General features: G+C 48.4%; 1 protein-coding gene across 2 annotated transcripts in view; it reads right to left on the bottom strand.

Annotated features, from left to right (window-relative positions):
* LOC138663289 (zinc finger protein 271-like) overlaps positions 1-24,426 on the bottom strand; it is a 109,257-nt gene that overhangs the window by 65,089 nt on the left and 19,742 nt on the right. For both annotated transcript variants that reach the window (XM_069749466.1, XM_069749467.1), the window contains exons 2-6: positions 20,556-20,705; positions 20,247-20,426; positions 20,041-20,164; positions 17,495-17,592; positions 14,783-14,867 (exon numbers count right to left, since the gene is read on the bottom strand). In XM_069749466.1, the coding sequence (XP_069605567.1) occupies positions 14,783-14,867; positions 17,495-17,592; positions 20,041-20,164; positions 20,247-20,426; positions 20,556-20,633 (565 nt within the window). In that variant the 5' untranslated portion in view covers positions 20,634-20,705. The remainder of the gene's footprint in view (positions 1-14,782; positions 14,868-17,494; positions 17,593-20,040; positions 20,165-20,246; positions 20,427-20,555; positions 20,706-24,426) is intronic.

Consider the following 24,426-nt stretch of genomic DNA (forward strand, 5'->3'; position numbering starts at 1 on the left):
TTGCCGCGCCGTATGGAGCGCGAAGGGAGGAGCCATAGCTTCGTGGATGGAGCCGACTGGAAAAGCGCGCGGAGCGGAAGACGCGGTGAGGCGCCGACCCCGGAAGGAGAGCCCTGACCCCGCCAGATTAGCAAGGGGGAGGAACGGCCATGTCGGACCCCGGAGGAACGGAGGCGGCGGCCACGGCTGCAGACTCGGGAGCACTTCCGGATTCCGCGGTAAGCGCAGCCACAAACCCGGTATCACTGCTAGAGGCCGCGGGGCTTACCGCTCCCACCAACCAGCCGGATAGTGCCGCCGCTACAGCAGCCATAATGCCCTTCTCTATGCCGTACTTACCAGGGGCCGCCTGGCTCCCGCGATACTTTGGAGAAGCTCATACGTTAACTGACTTTAAAGAGGGGATTTGTAGCCTGCTTGAGTTTTATCCCTTGACGGAGCCTCAGAAAGTTCATATGATCACCGGGCAACTCTTTGGAGCGGCATTGAGGGAAGTGAAGTCCTGGCCCGCTGCGGACAAGAAAACTGCGCAACAATTATTTGCCAAGCTTAAAGCCACCTTTGACACCCGCACCGCTACGGAAATTAAATTGACGTTCTATGGGTGCAAGCAGCGGCCTCAGGATAGCTTACGGGACTATGCCCTTAATCTGCAGGAGGCGCTGCGGGCCATCAAGCAAAGTGACCCAAGCAGCATGCAAGATGAAGTTAAGCTCCTGAAAGAGCGGTTCATAGAAGGGCTCCTGTGCAGCAACCAAAGGGCCCAGCTACACTTCCTGGCCATGCAGAATCCAGATCTGACTTTCGCGCAATTTAAAGATAAAGCTATCCAGGCGCTACCGGAGCGGCAGCCCAGCCGCGCCGCACTTCCCAGGCGGCAAGCCCTCACATACCACCAGGAGGTGGAGCCGGACGCACCTGTCTCCGCCGAAGCCGATGCCCAGATCCTGGACGACGACTCCCCTGCAGGACTGCGCCTCCAGGTACAGGAACTGACCAGGAGCGTTGCTGCCCTAGCCCGGACCGTCCAGTCCCTACAGGAGGCCCCCAAAGAGAAGATCCAGCTGGCTTCCAGACCGGAGGATGTCCCCTGGCAACGGCCAAGGAGGGTTCCCTCGACCAGAGGCAGAGACGATGATCGTTTTCATCAGGATGAACGGCCTATCTGCCGCCGCTGCCATCAGGTGGGCCATCTTGCAAGGTACTGTCAGTTAAACGAGCAACCCCTGGGGCCAAGGGCCAACCCCCAGGAGTAGAACGCCCAGGCCCGCAAAATTGGAGAACCAAATACGTCGGGGGGCGTCCTGTTCTCCCCATCGTGATCGACGGTATCCCCATGAACGCTTTGCTGGACACCGGTTCCCAGGTGACAACTATGCCCTACATTCTTTATAGGCGTTATTGGGAGGACACTGACATCACCCGTGCCCCTGATGATGATTTCACCATAATAGCTAGCAATGGTCAGCCACTGCCGCAAGTGGGATATAAAGAGGTCACTCTCAAGGTGGAGCGGGTAGAATTGGAGGCCCAAGGAATTGTCATTGTTGATATTGACCGGCGTGAACGTAACCCCATGATGACCATCGGTACTAATGTCATAGAAAATTGTCTTGCAGAAGTTATTGTTTTGTTGCAGCAAGTAGCAGAGACAGCTGGTCACAATGAACAACGTGCCTTACAGAAGGAAATCAGAGCCCTAATGCGGAAAGTGGAGCTGACTGGTGGTGAAATTGGCCGGGTCACAGTGATTGATTCGAACCCCATTGCAATACCCCACAGGAGTGAAATGTTAATATGGTGTCGGGCAGCCATAGGTCTCGGGGGTAAAGACTATCAGGCCCTGGTAGAACCTGTGTATTCGGAGAATAGGCCCACTTTCCTGACAGCCAGAGGGGTGGTTGACGTCCGCAAGGGGAGGGTGCCGCTACGTGTTCTTATCTGCGTGGAGGAGGAAGTCCACCTAACTAAATATGTCACACTTGCCAAGCTGTTTACTGGTAATAATAGTGTGATACAGGCACCCGGGCCCTTGGCTCCGTCCAAGTCGGCGGAGGACAACGGCTCTGCAGAGCAATCAAAAGATTGGTGTCAAGAATTACATGTGGGCACTGATGCTACTCCATCTCACCAGATACAGGGGGCCTACAGGGTGGTTCACGAGTATGAGCGGGTATTCAGCAAACACCCCCTTGATTTCGGGCAGGTAAAAGGGATTCAACATCACATCCCCACAGGAGATCACCCGCCCGTAAAAGAAAGATATCGTCCTGTACCCCCAGCTCATTATCAGCGTGCCAAGGACATGTTGCGAGAGATGAAGGAGGCTGGGGTAGTGAGGGACAGCTGCAGCCCCTGGGCAGCTCCATTAGTCCTCGTTAGAAAGAAAGATGGCACCATGAGGATGTGTGTAGATTATAGGCAATTAAACCGCATTACACATAAGGACGCATACCCCCTGCCTAGGATAGAGGAGTCCTTGGCTGCGTTAAAGTCTGCTAATTACTTTTCTACTTTAGATCTCACCAGTGGGTATTGGCAGGTTCCCGTGGCAGAGGTGGACAAAGAAAAGACAGCCTTCACGACGCCGATGGGTCTCTGCGAGTTCAACTACATGCCCTTCGGATTGTGTAACGCCCCGGGGACGTTCCAGAGGATGATGGAGTGCTGTTTGGGACACAAGAACTTTGAGACCGTGCTGCTGTATCTGGACGATGTCATTGTCTTCTCTAAGACCTATGAAGACCATCTGAAGCACCTGGCCGAGGTCTTTGAAGCGCTGTCCAACTTTGGCCTAAAAGTGAAACCGTCCAAATGCCATCTGCTCAAACCCAAAGTACAGTACCTGGGCCATGTGGTGAGTGCCGAAGGAGTGGCCCCAGACCCCGACAAGGTCACGGTGATCAAGGACTGGCCTCAGCCCAGCAACATTGATGAGGTCCAGCAGTTCCTCAGGTTGGTGGGTTATTATCGGAGATTTATCAAGGACTTCACCAAGAAGGCTGCGCCGTTGTAAGACCTGTTGGTGGGCCAGCCCAAGAAACCCAAGGGTAAGAATACCCCGTTGGATTGGAACGACGGACTGGAAGGGTCGTTCACTTGCTTAAAGTCGGCATTAACGGGAGACGAAGTACTAGCCTACCCGGAATACGACCAACCATTTGTATTGTACACGGACGCCAGCAACGTAGGACTGGGAGCGGTGCTGTCCCAGGTCCAGAAGGTCAAGGAACGAGTAATCGCTTATGCCAGCAGGAAGCTTCGCCCCACCGAAAGGAACCCAGACAACTACAGTTCCTTTAAGCTGGAGTTCCTCGCAGTAGTTTGGGCTGTGACGGAGAGGTTCAAGCACTATCTGGCCTCAGCGAAATTCACCGTCTTCACGGATAATAATCCACTTTAGCACTTGGACACAGCGAAACTCGGCGCCTTGGAGCAGCGGTGGATGGCCCGGTTGTCTAATTACGATTTTACCATCAAGTACAGGGCGGGGCACAAGAATGCGAATGCCGATGCATTGTTCCGAATGCCTCACCTACCCGAAACGAAGGAAGACCCAGAAGCATTTGAAGAAGTGGAGCTGCCCGCTTTCCATCGTCCCAAGGCAACTCAGTGTTCCCATCAGGTGGAGAACAGGCGCAGGAACAAACAGGGCGTCCCGTTGAATCCCCTGCCCCACCACAGGTGGACAGAGAACCAGGATGGTGACCCTGCGGTCCGTCGGGTGAAGGAGCTCCTGACGCAGGCAGGTTTGCACCCTGGCCCAGATGATCCACCAGAGACCTCACAGTTGTGGAGGGAGAGGGGCAAACTGTTTCTTCACGATGGCAAGCTGTGCCGAAGGAACATCGACCCTCGCACTCACGAATTAGTGTGGCAGATTGTGGTCCCCAGACAAGATGTGCCTATGGTCCTGGGAGCATACCACGATGGGGCAGGACACTTCGGATGGAGAAAGCTGGAGAGGCTACTCCGTGGGAGGTTCTACTGGGTCGGCATGAAGAAGGCCATCGAGAAGTGGTGTCGAGAGTGTGGCCCCTGTAGCCTACGCCAGAAGGATCGAGACAGCCAACGGGCTCCCCTGCAGCCCATCATCACCAAACGGCCACTCGAGTTGGTCGCGCTGGATCACGTAAAGCTAACACCCAGCCAGTCAGGGTATGTCTACGCTCTCACCATTGTGGACCACTATTCCAGATTCCTGGTAGTCGTACCAGTCAAAGATCTGACGGCTAGGACGGCTGCCAAAACCTTCCAGCAGTACTTCTGTCGACCCCATGGGTACCCAGAGAAGGTGTTGACCGATCAGGGGCCGGCATTTGAAGCGGAGGTGTTCCAGGAGTTCTGCAATTTGAACGGGTGTAAGAAGATCAGAACCACGCCGTACCATCCACAGACCAACGGGATGTGTGAGAAGATGAACCAAGTGGTGATCGACTTACTGAAAACCTTAGCTGTAGAGGAGCGGAACTTGTGGCCTACAAAGTTACCAGACTTGGTGGACATGTACAACCACATTCCGGTGAATTCCACCAACTGCACCCCAGCGTACCTGATGCGAGGAAGGTCTAGCAAGTTGCCCGTCGATCTGGACATGGGGGTTCTGACCCCCGAAGATATATCACCAGATGAGGATTGGGATACCGAGAGGCAGCAGAGGTACCGCAAAGTACAGGAGTGTGTGGAAAAGAATCTCGCTGAGGCCAGACAGAAGCAAGAGAGGGACTACAACCAGCATGCTCCCGCGGCTCCATTGGCACCTGGTGAGCAAGTACTCAAACGAAAGAGGAGACTACACAAGCTTGATGATCAATGGGAAGCGGAACCGTATACCATTCTCCCCTCCGACATCGACAATACAAAGGTCTGTCTCATCAGTAAAGACGGAGGAGAGACCTCAGCGGCCATATCCAGAGACCACCTGAAAGTATGCCCTGATAGGCTGAAAGATGGGGAAATAAATCCCAGGACTTCTCCGCCCGTGGAAGAAGAGAAGATGATACACACTGTTCTTGGCGATTTTCCCCAGTCCTGGACTCAAATAAATCAGGCCATTGTGGTACCTGTCCTAACGTTCCGTCAACCGAAACCGCCAGAACTAAATGTGGTGCCAGGGCAGCTGGACCCGCCAGCGCAGCCGACCTCACCAGAAGATGCGATGCCAACGGTCGAACCAGCGGGTCCTCCCTCTGTCATCGGTGAATCTGCCATGCCCACCACTAATAGTGGTAGCACTGAGGACGCCAGTATGCCAGTGCTACCCAGAATCACTAGGAGTATAGCTAGAAGACAGTGCACTACACTAGCGATAGCAAGCGTAGCGGGTCCTGTCAGGCCAGTAGCAACCCCTGCGCTGCGGAGGTCCACGCAAAGTACCCAGAATCAGACTCCCCTTCGCTATAGACCTTGGCGATATTAGCGATAGTTGTTATTTGGTTGAAAATGTTTGTGTAAATATTTGTGTTATAGGTTAAAAATGGACAATGGTGTGATGGACAGTGAATCACTCCAAAACTTTCATAGGGACCCCTTTGTTTACCCGGGGTCCCTGCTATTCTATGGTTACACCTACAGAACTGGGAGTCATGGACTGTGCATGACCAATCTTTTGCAACGTTCAAGCGTCCTTACCTTCCATAACGGAAAGCACTGTTATGTTTATTTGTTCATAATGTATATATAAGGATTTTTGTGTGTTTTCTATTAACATGTATTGTTGTTCTTCTTTTTCCCAGTCCGGGAGTACTGGATTTAACCGGGGGGGGGGGGGGGGGGGGGAGTGCAGCGCCCCTGAGATCTGGTCGTTGCAGTAACGTCGCTCTGCCACTAAGGAGAGTGGCGGTACGTCTGATGGCACTAACGAGTTCTACTGACCAGGTATCACCAAGCACACACTACACTTCACACTCCGGCCACTAGGGGGAGCAAAAGGCTTATTTATTGGGCCACTTCTCACATTGGTAAAACTAGGGGTCGGACAGGAAGTTAGGCAGAACGAAGCCTGGGAGAGCTCCAGGGAGGACCTGTCAGACCCGGGAAATCTGGCAGGTACCTAGCGAAAGGACAGATTGTCACGGAACCTGCCTGCACTACCTTGCGGCGGTATCCTAAGAAGGAGACAAGAAAGGAAGGATATTGTGGAACAGTGAGAAACGAGATCAGCACAAATGAGATCCAGTAGGAGTCGTGCCCCGAGAACGGCAATATCTTACTGAGGCGCATAGTCGGTGGCCGGAGCACCGAAGAAGTAACAGTCTCCACGCCTTACTTCAAACAGCGGCAGGACAGTTAATTACAGGTTAGCTGTCTACCATACAACACCTAAGAAGGACATAGGAGGCAATTGTGGGAGAGGGGCGACACTAGGGTTCCAGAATAACTCCAGGCCTACCTGTCATAAAGGTGCGTCCTAGCCATAACATACCTGGGGGACGGAGAAGAGAAAGATCTAGAACGAAAGAGAACAGAAGTTGTGAGGACTATCCTGAATGCTCAGCAGGGAAGCACTACAACACACAGGCGCTAGTGGGTAGACACTGATTTCCACCTGCAAAGGGAACTCTGGATGTGCCTTCAGACCGGCCGGTCTCAGACAGCCCTGTTGAAAGTGCCCTGGATTGAGGATCCTGAAACCTACAGTAAAGGTAAAGAAACTGAACCCTGTGTCCTCGTTATTGCCTGCACCTTACACCATCACCATCCACCTTATTGGGAAGCCCTGGGGACACACTTCGCCTGTGGGAAGTTATACCATCCAGCTGCCATTCCATCACCCCAGCGGACCCCACAGCAGCGTCGGTTACCCTGACCGAACACCACAGGTGGCGTCATGAACCCCTGACAGACACTATAACCACCTTTATTGGACGCCCCTTAGCAGTGCCGCGGACCGGGTCTAGCCACCGTGACAGCCTCAGAACCGAACCAGAGAGGCCCGGTACCGAAACGCATGGCCCTGTGTCTGGGGGCGCTCCAGGAGCTAATACAGAGTCATTATACAGCGTAAGAGCTAATACGGAGTCATTATACAGCAGGGGAGCTAATACGGAGTCATTATACAGCATGGGAACTAATACGGAGTCCCATCTGCCTTATCCTCACATGGAGGACGCCGCTGAATGAGGTTATGTCTGCCACTGCAGAATACCTCCACTAACCTGGACATTTAACCTGGACATTTTATTCCCCTGATGAACCCCCCTAACGGGGAGGGAAACGCGTTGGGAAGAGAAAGAGGACATATCATCCAGGGTGGTTATACTAACTAAAGGGCTTCACTAAGTAGGCTCAAACTTGGGGACTGCCCTTGTTAGGGCGGGAGTCTTATACACGGGGCACGACAGGGAAGATAGCTTCAAACCCTTCCCCCCCCTACCTATATCTTTTTTCTCCCCCCCATTGGAAAAGGTTTATTGGTCTCCGTCCCACGCCGTGCTCTCAATAAGCACAAGAATCTATAACAAGAAGAGAGACAGCAATTGGGTGAGATCATGCCATTTTTCTTGTCTAGTGCACGGTTAAACATGAGCACCAAATTGTTTTTAAAGTACACATAATTTTAGAGGTATACATATTAAATGTTAAGTTTTAGAGTCTAGTGGATGACGTTCTGCTATACCCACGATTAGAGTGCACCACCATTGTTGTAATCAGGGGTTAGGGGCCCACTGAGAAGCTTCGCCCCCCCCCCCTGAGCTGAACCCCTAGCTACGCCTCTGGTGCATCCCATTTAACAGGTTGGTATGCGATGTGCCGATATTGTGGAATTCCACTCAGCACATGTTGCAGCGACTGTGGCAGCAGCAACAAGCCCTGATGCAGTATGTCATGTCGTATAGCCTGGGCCAACGCAAAACGGACGTGGTGCATATCACATTTACAGAGTGAGCACAGATTAAGGACCTCTGGACCCTACTGCACAGTTTTGAAATGGCTACTGAGATGGTTAGCCCTGACGATGCCATCATCAGCATCACTATTCCGGTCATCTATATGCTGGAGCAGACTTTGAATAGGCTGCGGGAGGAGATGGTGGTCCCAGAAGAAGAGGAGGAAGCAGAGGAGGACGCAGAAGGGATAGCATTGTCTCTAAGTTTAAAGACTGTCATCACACAGGTGGGTAGGTGGGTGCCAAGGGAGGGTGGGTTACTGTGATCGATGGGAGCTGGTGATAACAGACAAGCTGTTATCAAAGGTGCATGATCCGAAGAACAAATGGAGGAGGAAGAGGTGATGGGCGAGCAACTGTCAGATGAAGAGGATAATCCTTTCCTCTCTGTTGTTCGTAGTTGGCAGGAGGGGATGGAAGAAAGGAGCCTTGTTGTTACCCAGCCACCAACACAGCATGGGCTTGGACCTCATGGTAGAGACAGTCATACGAGTGTCTTCTTGCTGTACTATCTGTAACATGATCCCTGTACAGTTCTGATTAAGAGTAATGCTGACTACTGGGTTGCCACTTTATTAGATCCACATTATAAAACCAAATTTTGAAAGAGGATTCCCGCCCTAGAAAGGGACCCACGAATGCTGGAGTATCAAAACACGCTTCTACACAACCTTGAGAGAGCTTTTCCCCAAGACAGCAATGAAGCACACAGTTCGCATCGCAACTGTCGACTTCCAACCTCTGGCATGTCAATTAGTCAATACCAAAACATTAGCAGCAGTAGCGGTGGAAGAAGCAATTTCTGTGAGTCCGTTGAGACTTTTTTTTTAGACCAACTTGTGCAACAGAGTCCAAGTCTTACACGTGGTGAGAGGATGGTGCAGTAGTATCTAGAACTAAATATCAATATCACCAGGGAGGGTTTGGACCCTTTCACATTTAGGTCTTCTACAATTGATGAGTGGCCTGAGCTCGCCTCACCCGCCTTGGAGGTTTTACCGTGCCCGGCAGCCAGCGTTCTCTCAGAACATGACGGATAAATGCAGCCGGCAGTCCCCTGAAAGTGTAGACCACCTAACATTCATCAAGATGAACAAGTCATGGATCTCCAAGGACTTTTGCATCCAAATTGTAGACTGTACAGACTAGGTGATAATGCATTTTTTAGCATGATGCATTAATGTCACGTAACTGCACTCTAAGTCAGTCCCTATTATACTACTTCTACTGTGGTGAAATTGATGCCACTTGTGTTGTGTCTGCCAATAATTTTTGGAAATGTGAACACTCCTGGTTGGGTCTCCTTCACGCATGTTGCCTGTAGCAGTAGGCCTCCGAGACCATCAGGCCTCCACTTCATTGGACTCAACTACCCGAGTTACTATCCTTAAATTTTTCGGACAATGGTAGTCTAGAAAACTGAGGCTTGAGGAGGACAATTTGCATGTTCCAATTGCCTTCTGGGAAAAGCGAAGAGTCTCCCTCAGGCAAGAAGATTGTTGGGTACAGCCGGGACCAGCTGCTAGTAGAGCATCGCCAAATGAGGAATGGAAGCTTGAGAAATTTTTGCCTCTAGGACATTATTGCAAGAAAGCTTGGCTGATTGAGAAGATTACACAAGAAATAAAAAAACACAGCAGATTACACAAGAAGGAAAACACATAGCAAGTCAGCAGGATCCAGGAGCAACATGGCAGACCACCTACATGGTGAGCTGCAATATGTGCTACATGTTCACAGATTGACCAGAAGAAGAATCCAATTTCACCTGTCAAAAGTGTAGACTAGTGGCCCTTTCAGAAGAAAAGGTGAGGAGTCTGGAAGAAAGAATTGCAACATTGAAACTCAAAGAAAATGAAGACTTCCTAGACAGAACAGAAACATCTCTACTGGTCACAGAAGGTGAAGAAAGTGTCAGAGAACCTCCAAAAGCAGAAGAGTGGAAGCATTTGACCAAATGAAGAAAGACCATGGAGACATCACCAACCACACAACTGAGAAACTAATACCAAGGCCTTGTGGAGGACGAAAATGGCACACCTAAGGTACTACAGCAAGCAAAGAAGAAAGGGACACACAACAACACCCATAAGTGACAACAAAAAGTACAACCAAGAAGCGAAGAAGAGTGGTAGTTGTGGAAGACTCACTACTGAGAGGCACAGAAACAGCCATCTACAGACCGGACATAACCGCAAGAGAAGTATGCTGCCTCCCAGGGGCAAAGATCAAGGATTTGATTGCTAGGATAACAAACCTCATTAGTTCCAAGGACATCCACCCATTTCTTCTGATACATAATGGCACCAATGACATAGCAAGGAAGGACCTACCGACAATCTGCAAGGACTTTGAAGAGCTGGAGAAGAAAGTAAAGGAACTGGATACACAGGTAGAATTTCTTCCATCCTTCCAGTAGACTGGCATGGCACCAGGAGATGGAACAGGATCCTTGATGCGGACAATTGGCTAAGATGATGGTGCAGACAACAAGGATTAGGATTCCTGGACCACGGAGTGAATTACCTGTATGATAGACTCTTCGCCAGAGACAGACTACACCTCAACCCACCTGGGAAACACACATTCGCCAGAAGACTCGCTACACTCATCAGCAGGGAGTTAAACTAGAAGAAGAGGGGATGGGAAGAAAAGGGAGGTAAGAAAATTTCTAAAACAATCCACAGGGAAGAGATTGGAACAAAGCAAAATCCTCTAAACTGCATGCTCGCAAATGCCAGAAACCTGACAAACAAGATGGAAGAACTAGAAGCAGAAATATCTACAGGTAACTATGACAAAGAGGGAATAACTGAGACATGGTTAGATGAAAGTTATGACTGGGCAATTAACTTACAGGGTTACAGTCTGTTTAGAAAGGTTCGTAAAAATCGGAGAGGAGGAGGGGTTTGTCTCTATGTAAAGTCTTGTCTAAAGTCCACTTTAAGGGAGGATACCAGTGAAGTGAATGAGGATGTCGAGTCCATAGGGTCCAAATACTTGGAGGGAAAAATAGTAACAAAATTCTCATTGTGGTGTGTTACAAACCCCCAAGTATAACAGAAATCATGGAAAATCTACTTCTAAAGCAGATAGATGAAGCTGCAACCCATAATGAGGTCCTTGTTATGGGGACTTTAACTACCCGGATATTAACTGGGAAACAGAAACCTGTGAAACCCATAAAGGCAACAGGTTTCTGCTAATAACCAAGAAAAATTATCTTTCACAATTGGTGCAGAATCCAACCAGAGGAGCAGCACTTTTAGACCTAATACTATCTAATAGATCTGGCAAAATAACAAATCTGCAGGTGGTCGGGCATCTAGGAAATAGCGACCACAATATTGTACAGTTTCACCTGTCTTTCACTGGGGGGACTTTTCAGGGAGTCACAAAAACACTGAACTTTAGGAAGGCAAAGGTTGACCAGCTTAGGCTAGTTTCACACGAGCATTTATCCGGGCTGCGGAGGGATACGGACTTCCTCCGTGAAGCCCCGCCCACTGCTGCGCCTCTTCGTTCAGCTCCGCCTACGGCTGTATGCGGCGTGCGCACCCTATCTTTAACATTGGGTACGCAGGCCATGCCGCAGTATGCGGATGCCACCGCATGCGTCCTTTTGACGGTGCGACGACCTGCGCCGAACGCATTTTTGTGCAGATGCCGCACCGTCAAAACGATGCATGCGGTGGATCCGCATACAGCGGCATGGCCTGCGTACCCAATGTTAAAGACTGCATGCCGCCGTAGGTGGAGCTGAACAAAGAGGCGTGGCAGTGGGCGGGGCTTCACGGATTCAGTCCAGATAAACGCTAGTGTGAAATTAGCCTTAGAGATGCCTTTAATCTGGTTGACTGGAACAATGTCCTCAGAAATAAGAATACAGATAATAAATGGGAAATGTTTAAGAACATCCTAAATAGGCACTGTAAGCGGTTTATACCTTGTCGGAATAAAAGGACAAGAAATAGGAAAAACCCAATGTGGCTTAACAAAGAGGTAAGACAGGCAATTAACAGTAAAAAAAAAAAAGCATTTAAACTACTAAAGCAGGATGGCACCATTGAAGCTCTAAAAAACTATAAGAAGAAAAATACTTTATCTAAAAAACTAATTAAAGCTGCCAAAAAGGAAGTGGAGAAGCACATTGCTAAGGAGCGCAAGGGTATGTGTCCGCTGTCCGGATTGACGGCGCTTTGGAAGGAGCGGAAAACTCGCTTCGCCCAAAGCGCCGCCCCCTTCTGTACATGCGGTGATTCCGGACGTGTTCATTGCACACATCTGGAATCGCCGCACCCAATACATAGGACCCTGTTATTTACCTTGCGGTGACGGAGCGTTGCCTCAAGGTAAACAGACATGCTGTGTTCTAAAAAGACGCCCTGCATGTCCATAAACGCAGGGTCGCCGGATGCGTGTTCACACGCATAGTGGAAACGGGATTTCATAAAATCCACTCCACTATGCTGTAACATCTGGACGCTGAGGGTTGAACGCTGCGGTTGTACGCAGCTAATTCAGATGTAATCCGGCCAGTGGACACACACCCTAAAACTAATCCCAAACTGTTCAACTATATCAATAGTAAAAGAATCATAAGTGAAAGTGTAGGCCCCTTAAAAAATTGTGAGGAAAGAATGGTTGTAGATGATGAGGAAAAAGCTAATATATTAAACTATTAAACACCTTCTTCTCCACGGTATTCACAATGGAAAATAAAATGCCGAGAGACAAGGAAGCCCTATATTAAGGGTCACCAATCTAACCCGAGGTGCAAAACCGGCTAAATAAGATTAAAATGAGCACTAAGAGAACTAAGTAATGTCATAGACAAGCCATTATTTCTCATATTTAGGGACTCTATAGTGATCAGGTCTGTTCCACAGGCCTGGCGCATAGCAAATGTGGTGCCAATATTCAAAAACGGCTCTAAAAGTGAACCTGGAAATTATAGGCCAGTAAGTCTAACCTCTATTGTTGGTAAAATATTTGAAGGGTTTCTGAGGGATGTTATTCTGGATTATCTCAATGAGAATAACTGTTTAACTCCATATCAGCATGGGTTTATGAGGAATCACTCCTGTCAAACCAATGTAATCAGTTTTTATGAAGAGGTAAGCTATAGGCTGGACCAAGGTGAGTCATTGGACGTGGTATATCTCGATTTTTCCAAAGCGTTTGATACCGTGCTGCACAAGAGGTTGGTACACAAAATGAGAATGCTTGGTCTGGGGGAAAATGTGTGTAAATGGGTAAGTAACTGGCTTAGTGATAGAAAGCAGAGGGTGGTTATAAATGGTAGATTCTCTGGGTCGCTGTGACCAGTGGGGTACCGCAGGGGTCGGTATTGGGACCTATTCTCTTCAACATATTTATTAACGATCTGGTAGAAGGTTTACACAGTAAAATATCATTATTTGCAGATGATACAAAACTATGTAAAGCAGTCAATACAAAAGAAGATAGTATTCTGCTCCAGATGGATCTGGATAAGTTGGAAACTTGGGCCGAGAGGTGGCAGATGAGGTTTAACAATGATAAATGTAAGGTTATACACATGGGAAGAAGGAATCAATATCACCATAACACACTGAACGGGAAACCACTGGGTAAATCTGACAGGGAGAAGGACTTGGGGATCCTAGTTAATGATAACCTTACCAGGAGCAGCCAGTGTCAGGCAGCAGCTGCCAAAGCAAACAGGATCATGGGGTGCATTAAAAGAGGTCTGGATACACATGATGAGAACATTATACTGTCTCTGTACAAATCCATGGTTAGACCGCACATGGAGTACTGTGTCCAGTTTTGGGCACCGGTGCTCAGGAAGGATATAATGGAATTAGAGCGAGTACAAAGGAGGGCAACAAAATTAATAAAGGGGATGGGGAAGCTACAATACCCAGAGAGATTAGCAAAATTAGGATTATTTAGTCTAGAAAAAAAGACAACTGAGGGACGATCTAATAACCATGTATAAGTATAAAAGGGGACAATACAAATATCTCTCCGAGGACCTGCTTATACCAAGAAAGGTGACGGTCACAGGGAGGCATTCTTTGCGTCTGGAGGAGAGAAGGTTTTTCCACCAACATAGAAGAGGATTCTTTACTGTTAGGGCAGTGAGAGTCCGGAATTCCTTGCCTGAGGAGGTGGTGATGGCGAACTCAATCGAGGGGTTCAAGCGAGGCCTGGATGTCTTCCTGGAGCATAATAATATTGTATCTTACAGTTATTAGGTTCTTTAGAAGGACATAGATCTGGGGATTTATTCTGACGGAATATAGGCTGAACTGGATGGACAAATGTCTTTTTTCTGCCTTGCTAACTATGTCACCATTTTACTATGATATTTGTGCCACCTGAGTGTGCCTCAGCATGAAAGCAGGAAGAGGTATTGCATGTGGCATCAGGGCTCCCAGCAAAGGGGCTCTACACCGATCCCTAACCCACCTCGTCTTACTTGTTTAATTGCAAAGACATGCTGGAAGGGAATTTAGATTGTGAGCCCCAATAGGGACAGCGATGATAATGTGTGCAAATTGTAAAGCACTGCGGAATATGTTAGCGCTATATACAATTAAGATAATGATTATTATTATTATTATTAATTGAAAGCTGTAAATGCTGTCCCAGACCCTGACACCTCATGCCTGGCTGATAGCTGCAGTTTGTACTGTGGTTGAATTGAGGCCACTTTCCTGGTTTCTGTCACTCATTTGATTTGTTTTGGCAGCATTTCGGGGCCAGTCTAAGGTGCTGTGCATGCGTTTGTTATTGTCTCCCATTGATGTGAATGGCGTTCGGTAATGTTCAGTGAATATTGCAAATTCGGCGAACGTAATCCGAACCGAACATTGAAATACTCGTTCATCTCTAGGCACTACTCACCTGGGTATGTAGGAACCTCCTCTTTACACTGCTCATCACCCCTCACATAGGTCTCTGTAGTATTAATATGGGTCAGATCTTCACCCTGAAACAAATATTGTAAAAGTCACAGACAGATGGAGAAGTCACATCTATTATCAGCTCTAATCCTGCCATCTCCACCGTTCTCATTACACAAGTATAAAATACTAGATGGTGGCCCGATTCTAACGCATCGGGTATTCTAGAATATGTATGTATGTATGTATGTATGTATGTATGTATGTATGTATGTATGTATGTATGTATGTATCAGCCACATAGTATATAGCACAGGCCACGTAGTATATAGGAGCCACGCAGTATATAGCAGACAAATACTACGTGGCCTATGCTATATACTATGTGGCTGCTATATACATACATATACCGTATATACTCGAGTATAAGCCGACCCGAGTATAAGCCGACCCTCCTAATTTTGCCACAAAAAACTGGGAAAACTTATTGACTCGAGTATAAGCCTAGGGTAGAAAATGCAGCAGCTACTCGTAAATTTCAAAAATAAAAATAGATGCTCCATACCGTTCATTATTGCTCCATAGATGCTCCATATACAACTGTGCTATATAGAATGCTCTATACCGTTCATTATGGCCCCATAGATGCTCCATATAAAGCTGTGCCACATATAATGCTCTGCACCGTTCATTATGGCCCCATAGATGCTGCTTATAAAGCTGTGCCACATATACGGTATATTGCTCTGCACCGTTCATTATTTCCCCATAGATGCTCCTTATAAAGCTGTGCCATATATAATGCTCTGCACCATACTTTTTGGCCCCATAGATGCTCCTTATAAAGCTGTGCCATATATAATGCTCTGCACCATACTTTTTGGCCCCATAGATGCTCCTTATAAAGCTGTGCCCCATATATTTATTGCTCTGCACCTTTCATTATGGCCCCATAGATGCTGCATATATAATGCTGCTGGTGCTGCCATAAAAAAAAAAATCACATACTCACCTCTCTTGCTCAGGACGCCGGCGCTTTCAATATTTACCTGCTCCTCGTGCGGCTCCGTCTCCAGCACTGACGCTCAGCAGAGGGCGCGCACTGACTACGTCACAGCGCCCTCTAACCTGAGCGTCACTGATAGAGGACGCTGCAGACGGAGCCGCACCAGAGCGAGGAGCAGGTAAATATAGCGCAGCGCTGAGCTTCCCTTACCTGCTCCTGGCGCGGTCCCTGCAGTACCTGGCTTCCCCGGCGCTGCAGCTTCTTCCTGTAATTGAGCGGTCACATGGCACCGATCATTTACAGCAATGAATATGCGGCTCCTCCCCTATGGGAGGTGGAGCCGCCTATTCATTTCTGTAATGAGCGGTGCCATGTGACCGCTCAGTACAGGAAGAATCTGCAGCGCCGGAGAAGCCAGGGACTGCAGGGACCGCACCAGAAGCCGGTAAGTATAACTACACAGCCCCCGCTCCCCCTCACCTGCCGACCCCCGGGTATATGACTCGAGTATAAGCCGAGAGGGGGACTTTCAGCCCCCAAAAAAAGGCTGAAAATCTCGGCTTATACTCGAGTATATACGGTATATTGTAGAATACCCGCTGCGTTAATACAGGCCACGCAGTATATAACACAGCCCACGCAGTATATAGCAGCCATGCAGTATATAACACAGGCAACGCAGTATATAACACTGGCCACGTAATATATAGCACAGCTCACGCAGTACATAGCCACGTAGTATATAGCACAGCCCTCGCAGTATATAACACTGGCCACGTAATATATAACACAGCCCACGCAGTACGTAGCAGCCACGCAGTATATAGCACAGCCCCTGCAGTATATAACACTGGCCACGTAATATATAACACAGCCCACGCAGTACATAGCAGCCACGCAGTATATAGCACAGCCCCCGCAGAATATAACACTGGCCATGTAATATATAACACAGCCCACGCAGTATATAGCACAGGGATGTAGTATATAACAGAGCCCATGTAGTATATAGCGATGTGGGCACTATATGCGTGGTTAAAAAAGACTTAGAAAAAAAATAAACATATACTCACCCTCCGAGTCACATGACCGTGACGTCAAGGAAGGTTCTTCTCGCATAGCATCCTGGGCACCGGAACCTGACGCTTGCACTGGCGAGGACAGCGGGCGACGTCGGAGGGTGAGAATAACCTTTTTTTATTATTATTATTCTTATTTGTAACATTAGATCTTTTTACTATTGATGCTGCATACGCAGCATCAATAGTAAAAAGGTGGTCACACAGGGTTAATAGCTGCGTAACCGGAGTGCGTTACACCGCGTTCCGGTAACGCTGGCATTAACCCTGTGTGAGGGCTGACTGGATGACTGGAGGGGAGTATGGAGCGGGCACTGACTACGGGGAGGAAAGAGCGGCCATTTTGCCGCCGGACTATGGCCGTTGCTGATTGGTCGTGGCAATGGTCGTGGGCGTTTTGCCACAACCAATCAGCGACTTGGATTTCCATGACAGACAGAGGCCGCGACCAATGAATATCCATGACGGACAGAAAGACAGACAGAAGGACAGACAGAAAGACGGAAGTGACCCTTAGACAATTATATAGTAGATATAATACTGGTGGATAAAACAACACTGAGCACAAGACCTTCACAGCCATCTACACATCATAGGGGAGATCTCATGACACCTTCATTCCATCTACCTGATGATCCTGAGGAACATTGGGATCCTCTTGTTTACATTCCTGTGGAAGAAGAGGACGGGGACATCTCTCTGGTGTTGTCCTCTTACTAGATAGATCTGGAGGAAACACATACAGGGACTGAATTCATTCTTTACATACAGATAATTATAGGCCATGTGTATTTTGTGATTCAAATAAATTTTTATTAAGAATAACAAGATAAATGACATGTTACATTCTCATTTTCAATACAAAGCTTTTTTCCCCCCCTTCAAACATTCCCCTTCAATCCCACCCCCCCCCAACCCCACCCAACAAAGCAGCTCACCTTGCTTAGCACTTCCATCATTAGACCAATATACTATCTAATCCCTCGGCCAATAATATAAGCCACATTTAACATTACCGTTAAATAGGAACCTTAATTAACTCTCCCCCTATAATACCCCTATCCCATAGCAATCCACGGAGACCACATTTTATTGAACATTTCGATTTTCCCTCTTTTTTTATAAAACCCCTTTTCCAGTGTCAGGCCCTGCTTCACATACTGGAGGAACTCTCCTCTTGACGGCGGTTCTTCCCTAATCCAATTTCGAGCTATTACCTTCCTAGCCATGTATAACAATCTGGCAATAGCTATCTTCAGGTTGTTATCCACTCCAATCTCATCCACACATCCCAACAAGCACACAAGTGGATCCCTTGGCACCTTACAGCCATACGCACCTTCCATACGACTCAAAACTACCACCCAAAAAGCAGCCAGTCTCGGACACGTCCACATCATATGGAGTATATCAGCATCTGCAGTTTTACACCTCGGGCATTCAGAATCATCACGCAAACCAGCCTTATATAGCACCATCGGTGACTTATAAACCCTGTGTATCACATAAAGCTGTGACAGTTTATACGGTTCGCTCAGTGACAATCGTGGGACCCATTCTAGCACCGACTGCCAAGTCTCATTCTCCATTGGACCCAGATCCCTCTCCCACTTAGCTCTCGCCATTATTGGAAACCCCAATAGGAAAGTATGCAACAGATCTTTATACAAAGTAGATATGACTCCCCCAGTAGTCCCTTCATTACACACATACTCCAGTACTATATCCCTCTGTATTCCAATACCTCCGTTTCTACTCTGAGCTCCAAAAGCCTCATCCGCAAATACTGAAATTCCCCCACAGTCCCAAGACCAAATTCTGCCTGTAATTGGGAAAATGATTTCAATTCACCTCGCTCAATTATTTGATACGTGTACTGAATCCCTTTGACTTGCCATTCTGTCAGTACCCCCAGTGCCTCAAACTCCTGTAAGTTGCTGTTATGCCATAGCGGTGAGAATCTAGTCAAATCCGTGACCCCCCGTATATGTCTCAGCCTACCCCACAGCCTGCGTATCAACAACACAGTCGGGTATAATTTCCCCAGAGCCCCCAGGGATCCATCCTCCAAACATTGCACCACTGGCCTTCTTTTTGTCACCACTTCCATCAGCCGCTGTACCGCCCCAGATGACCCTTCATGTGCCCAGCCTTTTAAATGCTGACTCTGGGCTGCAAGAAAATATATTTCAGGGTTAGGCAATGCCAATCCCCCATCTTCCTGAAGTGTCTCCAGTTTGATACGCGGATGCTGTCTCCCCCATATCAAATTCCTGAACAGAGAGTTAATCTGTCTAAATCTTCCGCGTGGTATCCAAACTGGCGCATTATGAAGAATATACAGTATTTTTGGCATCAAAATCATTTTAATAAGATTCACCCTACCTACCACAGATAAATGCAGTTTAAGCCATGCATCCACTTTCGCTTTAAGAACACGTAAGATTGGAGTCAGATTTCTATGTATATAGTCAGTGACCGGCATAGATACCCATATTCCAAGGTACTTAAATTGGCTAGTCACCTCCAGTCGCCCATCCTCCAGTGGCTCCCCACCATCATCATCCACCTTAAACAAGACAGACTTACTCCAGTTTATCCTAAGTCCCGACACCGATCCGAAACGCTCAATAATCCCAATGGCTCCCTCCAAGGACGTACCCGGGTCAGCCAGAAATAGCAGAATGTCATCCGCATACGCCACCCTTTCTTCAATCATCCCATATTTAAACCCAGTCACCTCATCAGACCGTCGAAGCTTAGCAGCCAGTGGTTCCACAGCCAGAGCAAACAAAAGAGGAGAGAGCGGACACCCCTGTCTCGTCCCTCTAGCCGGTTGTATGGTCCGTGATAACTCCCCATTTACCCTAACCCTAGCCATCGGCATCGAGTACATCAGTCGAATCCAGGATATGAACTGCGGTCCAAACCCCATACTCCGGAGCACCTGCCAGAGATACCCCCACTCCACACTATCGAACGCCTTATGAGCGTCTAAAGATGCAATAACTCTCTGGCCACAGTTGTCGGATCTGAGTTGCAAATTCATATACAGCCTTCGTAAGTTGATCGCAGTGGACCGATCAGGCATAAAGCCGGACTGGTCTGAGTGCACCAGGCCGGAAATAACACTTGTTAACCTCTAGGCCGTGTGTATTTAGTCCTATCTATTACCTGGTAATGTGAGGGGCTGGGGAACCTCCATCATGACGTCCTTGTATACATCTTTGTGTCCTTCTAAATACTCCCACTCCTCCATGGAGAAATAGACAGCGACATCCTGACATCTTATAGGAACCTGACACATACAATGATACCGTCATCCCCCGGTCCCTTCATAGTGTTACTCTATAATGTCCCAGCATTCCCAGCAGTGTCACCTCTCCAGTCAGCAGCTCAATCATCTTGTAGGTGAGTTCTAGGATCTTCTGGTCATTGATGTCCTCATGTATCAGGGGGCGAGGTGGAGGCCCCGTGATTGGGCTCAGGGGTCTTCCCCGTCTCTCAGACACAGGGTCCTGACAGCGATCACTAGAGGTCTTCTTCACTACTGTGTAATCCTGGTTATGGAGAGACACATTAATAAATCTCACTACAGACATTTCCTGAGTCCTCACCTCTCCAGTTCTGTCCATCTGTTATTCCCATAGATAAGAATGATGTAATGTGACATCATCAGAATCTCTCACCTCTCCAGTAAGCCGGAAGAGGATCTCTAGGGTGAGGTGTAATATCCTCTCCGCCATCTTATCTCTGTCCATATCCATCCTTGATGGATAAATCAGAAAAATTCTCTTATACAGAAGATCTTCACTGAGAGGATCCGATATTGTAGAGACCTGAATGAGAAGAAGAGAAGATGTAACATCATAAAAATCCTGTGTAATAATACAATTACTGGAGATACTAAGGGAAACAAATGAGGAAATAGATCGTCTAGTTGTTGTATTCTCTTGTATGGACTGGAACATAAGTTGAATTGTTGACCAAGACATCTCCTCCACGCCCCAATCTCTGGCTATGTTACTCACTGCTTCAGCAACTAAGTGACTATAGGAATTTCAAGTTCGTTGCGAATGACCAAGAAATACAGAGACTGGCGGGGACCCAAGCAGTAATGGTATTTTTATTATTTTACTACATACCGCTTTCTTCCCTGACATCTACTAATAAAACCTATATATTTAGGCCACAGACAACAAGCAGTTTCTTCCTCGGAGTCGGCAGCTGAATACGTTCCTCATAGACTCATCTTCCATAATTCTAATTCTTGTCTCATTTACAGACACTGGAGTCGGCATTAGCAATACCATACCTCCCAACTTTTGAAGATGGGAAAGAGGGATAAAGTTTGCGGCGCACTTAGCGCGCCGTGGCAAATTTTAGGCCACGCCTCTGACCACACCCATTCATAACTAGTCACACCCATATCCACGTCCCAACCACACCCATTTAGCACTGCTGATCACACGGTTTCAAAAAGAATAATTATAAACAAAAAAATATGGCACCACAATGCTCCATACTGTATAATGGTCCCACAATGCTCCATACTGTATAATGGTCCCACATGATGCTCCATACTGTATAATGACCACACATGATGCTCCATACTGTACAATGGCCCCACATGATGCTCCATACTGTATAATGAGCACACATGATGCTCCATACTGTACAATGGCCCCACATGATGCTCCATACTGTATAATGACCGCACATGATGCTCCATACTGTATAATGGCCCCACAATGCTCCATACTGTATAATAGCCCCACATGATGCTCCATACTGTATAATGAGCACACATGATGCTCCATACTGTACAATGGCCCCACATGATGCTCCATACTGTACAATGACCGCACATGATGCTCCATACTGTACAATGGCCCCACATTATGCTCCATACTGTATAATGACTGCACATGATGCTCCATACTGTATAATGACCGCACATGATGCTCCATACTGTATATTGGCTGCACATGATGCTCCATACTGTACAATGGCCCCACATGATGCTCCATACTGTATAATGGCCACACATGATGCTCCATACTGTATAATGGCCACACATGATGCTCCATACTGTATAATGACTGCACATGATGCTCCATACTGTATAATGACCACACATGATGCTCCATACTGTACAATGGCCCCACATGATGCTCCATACTGTACAATGGCCCCACATGATGCTCCATACTGTATAATGACTGCACATGATGCTCCATACTGTATACTGGCTGCACATGATGCTCCATCTACTGTATAATTGTCTAAGGGTCACTTCCATCTTTCTTTCTGTCTGTCTGTCACGGATATTCATTGGTCGCGGCCTCTGTCTGTCATGGAAATCCAAGTTGCTGATTGGTCGTGGCTGTTTTTGCTGCGACCAATCAGCGACAAGCACAGTCTGGAAGAAAATGGCCGCTCCTTACTCCCTGCAGTCAGTGCCCGGCACCCGCATACTCCTCTACAGTCACCGCTCACACAGGGTTAATGCTGGCTGTAACGAACCACGTTATGCCGCGGGTAACGCACTCCGTAACCGCTGCTATTAACCCTGTGTGTCCCCAACTTTATACTATTGATGCTGCCTATGCGGCATCAATAATAAAAAGATCTAATGTTAAAAATAATTAAAAAAATTTAAAAATCATCATATACTCACCTTCCAGCGCCTTTCCCGTTCCTCACGACGCCCCGGTGACCGCTCCATGCATTACGATCTCGCGAGATGATGACGTAGCGGTCTCGCGAGACGGTCTGTGCGAGAACCCAGCCCGGGGTAGCTCTGTGCTGTATACTACGTGGCTGGGCAATATACTACGTGGCTGGGCAATATACTACGTGGCTGGGCAATATACTACGTGGCTGGGCAATATACTACGTGGACATGCATATTCTAGAATACCCGATGCGTTAGAATCGGGCCACCATCTAGTACTGTATAATGGCCGCACATGATGCTCCGTATTGTATATTGGCCGCACATGATACTTCGTACCGTATAATGGCCACACATCTACTCCTACACAAGCGGCTCCGCTCCATACACCTCTTACACACGCGGCTCCGCTCCATACACCTCTTACACTCGCGGCTCCGCTCCATACACCTCTTACACACGTGGCTCCGCTCCATACACCTCACACACGCGACTCCGCTCCATACACTTCATACACACGCACAGGGGCGGATTATAAGAGGGTCAATCAGGGCGGTAGCCCAGGGCCCAGTGGTGTGGGGGGCCCTAGACTACTGCACAGATTGCCCGCTGCCATCAGGGCATTACTGCCTGTGCCCTGACTGGCGTATCATTTATGGGCCCGGTGGGCAGAGAGAGGGGGCCCGCATCGGGCCCCATCTCATCTGCTCACCGGGCCCCTACCGGCGCTGCGGCGGTTTCCTATTGACATGCAGGCGCACGCTCGCACGTCAATAGTTAACAACAGCCGCCAGCCAATTGGAGGCTGGCAGCTGAAGTCGGCCGCAGGCGCAGCGCACACGTTGCCGGCGTCTGACGTCATTGTCAGTCGCTGGCGAGTGCGCGCTTCTGGAGGGAGCTCGCTGCCTGGAACGCTGGTCAGGTGAGGAGAACTCTGTTTTTTTTTGTTTTTTGCTATCCTAACGGCAATCCGGGCGTACCAGAATGCTAGACAGTCAGTGACTGACTGGGGGCAATATGCTGGAGTCAGAGGACACACTGGGGCAGATGATTGCTGGACACACTGGGGCAATGCTGGAGACACTGGGGCAATGTTAGAGATACTGGGGCAGATTGCTGGACACACTGGGGGCAATGCTGGAGGACATACTGGGGCAGATAATAGCTGGACACACTGGGGCAATGCTGGAGACACTGGGGCAGATTGCTGGACACACTGGGGGCAATGCTGGAGGACACACTAGGGCAGATGATTGCTGGACACACTGGGGCAATGCTGGAGACACTGGGGCAATGCTGGAGACACTGGACAGATTGCAAAACACACTGGGGGCAATGCTGGAGGATTCACTGGGGCAGATGATTGCTGGATACACTGGGGCAATGCTGGAAACACTGGGGCAGATTGCTGGACACACTGTCTGGGGGCAATGCTGGACACTCTGGGGCAATATGCTGGACATACTGGGGCAGATTGCTGGACACACTGGGGGTAATATGCTGGATGCACTGGGGGTAATATGCTGGACACACTGGGGCAGATTGCTGGACACACTGGGGGCAATGCTGGACACTCTGGGGCAATATGCTGGACATACTGGGGCAGATTGCTGGACACACTGTCTGGGGGCAATGCTGGACACACTGGGGCAATATGCTGGACATACTGGGGCAGATTGCTGGACACACTGGGGGTAATATGCTGGACACACTGGGGGTAATATGCTGGACACACTGGGGCAGATTGCTGGACAGTGTCTGGGGGCAATGCTGGACACACTGGGGCAATATGCTGGACACTGTCTGTGGACAATGCTGGACACACTGGGGGTAATATGCTGGACACACTGGGGCAGATTGCTGGACACACTGTCTGAGGGCAA

This window comes from Ranitomeya imitator, chromosome 2 (assembly GCF_032444005.1).
Source record: "Ranitomeya imitator isolate aRanImi1 chromosome 2, aRanImi1.pri, whole genome shotgun sequence".
In the NCBI taxonomy this organism is placed as follows: Eukaryota; Metazoa; Chordata; class Amphibia; order Anura; family Dendrobatidae; genus Ranitomeya; species Ranitomeya imitator.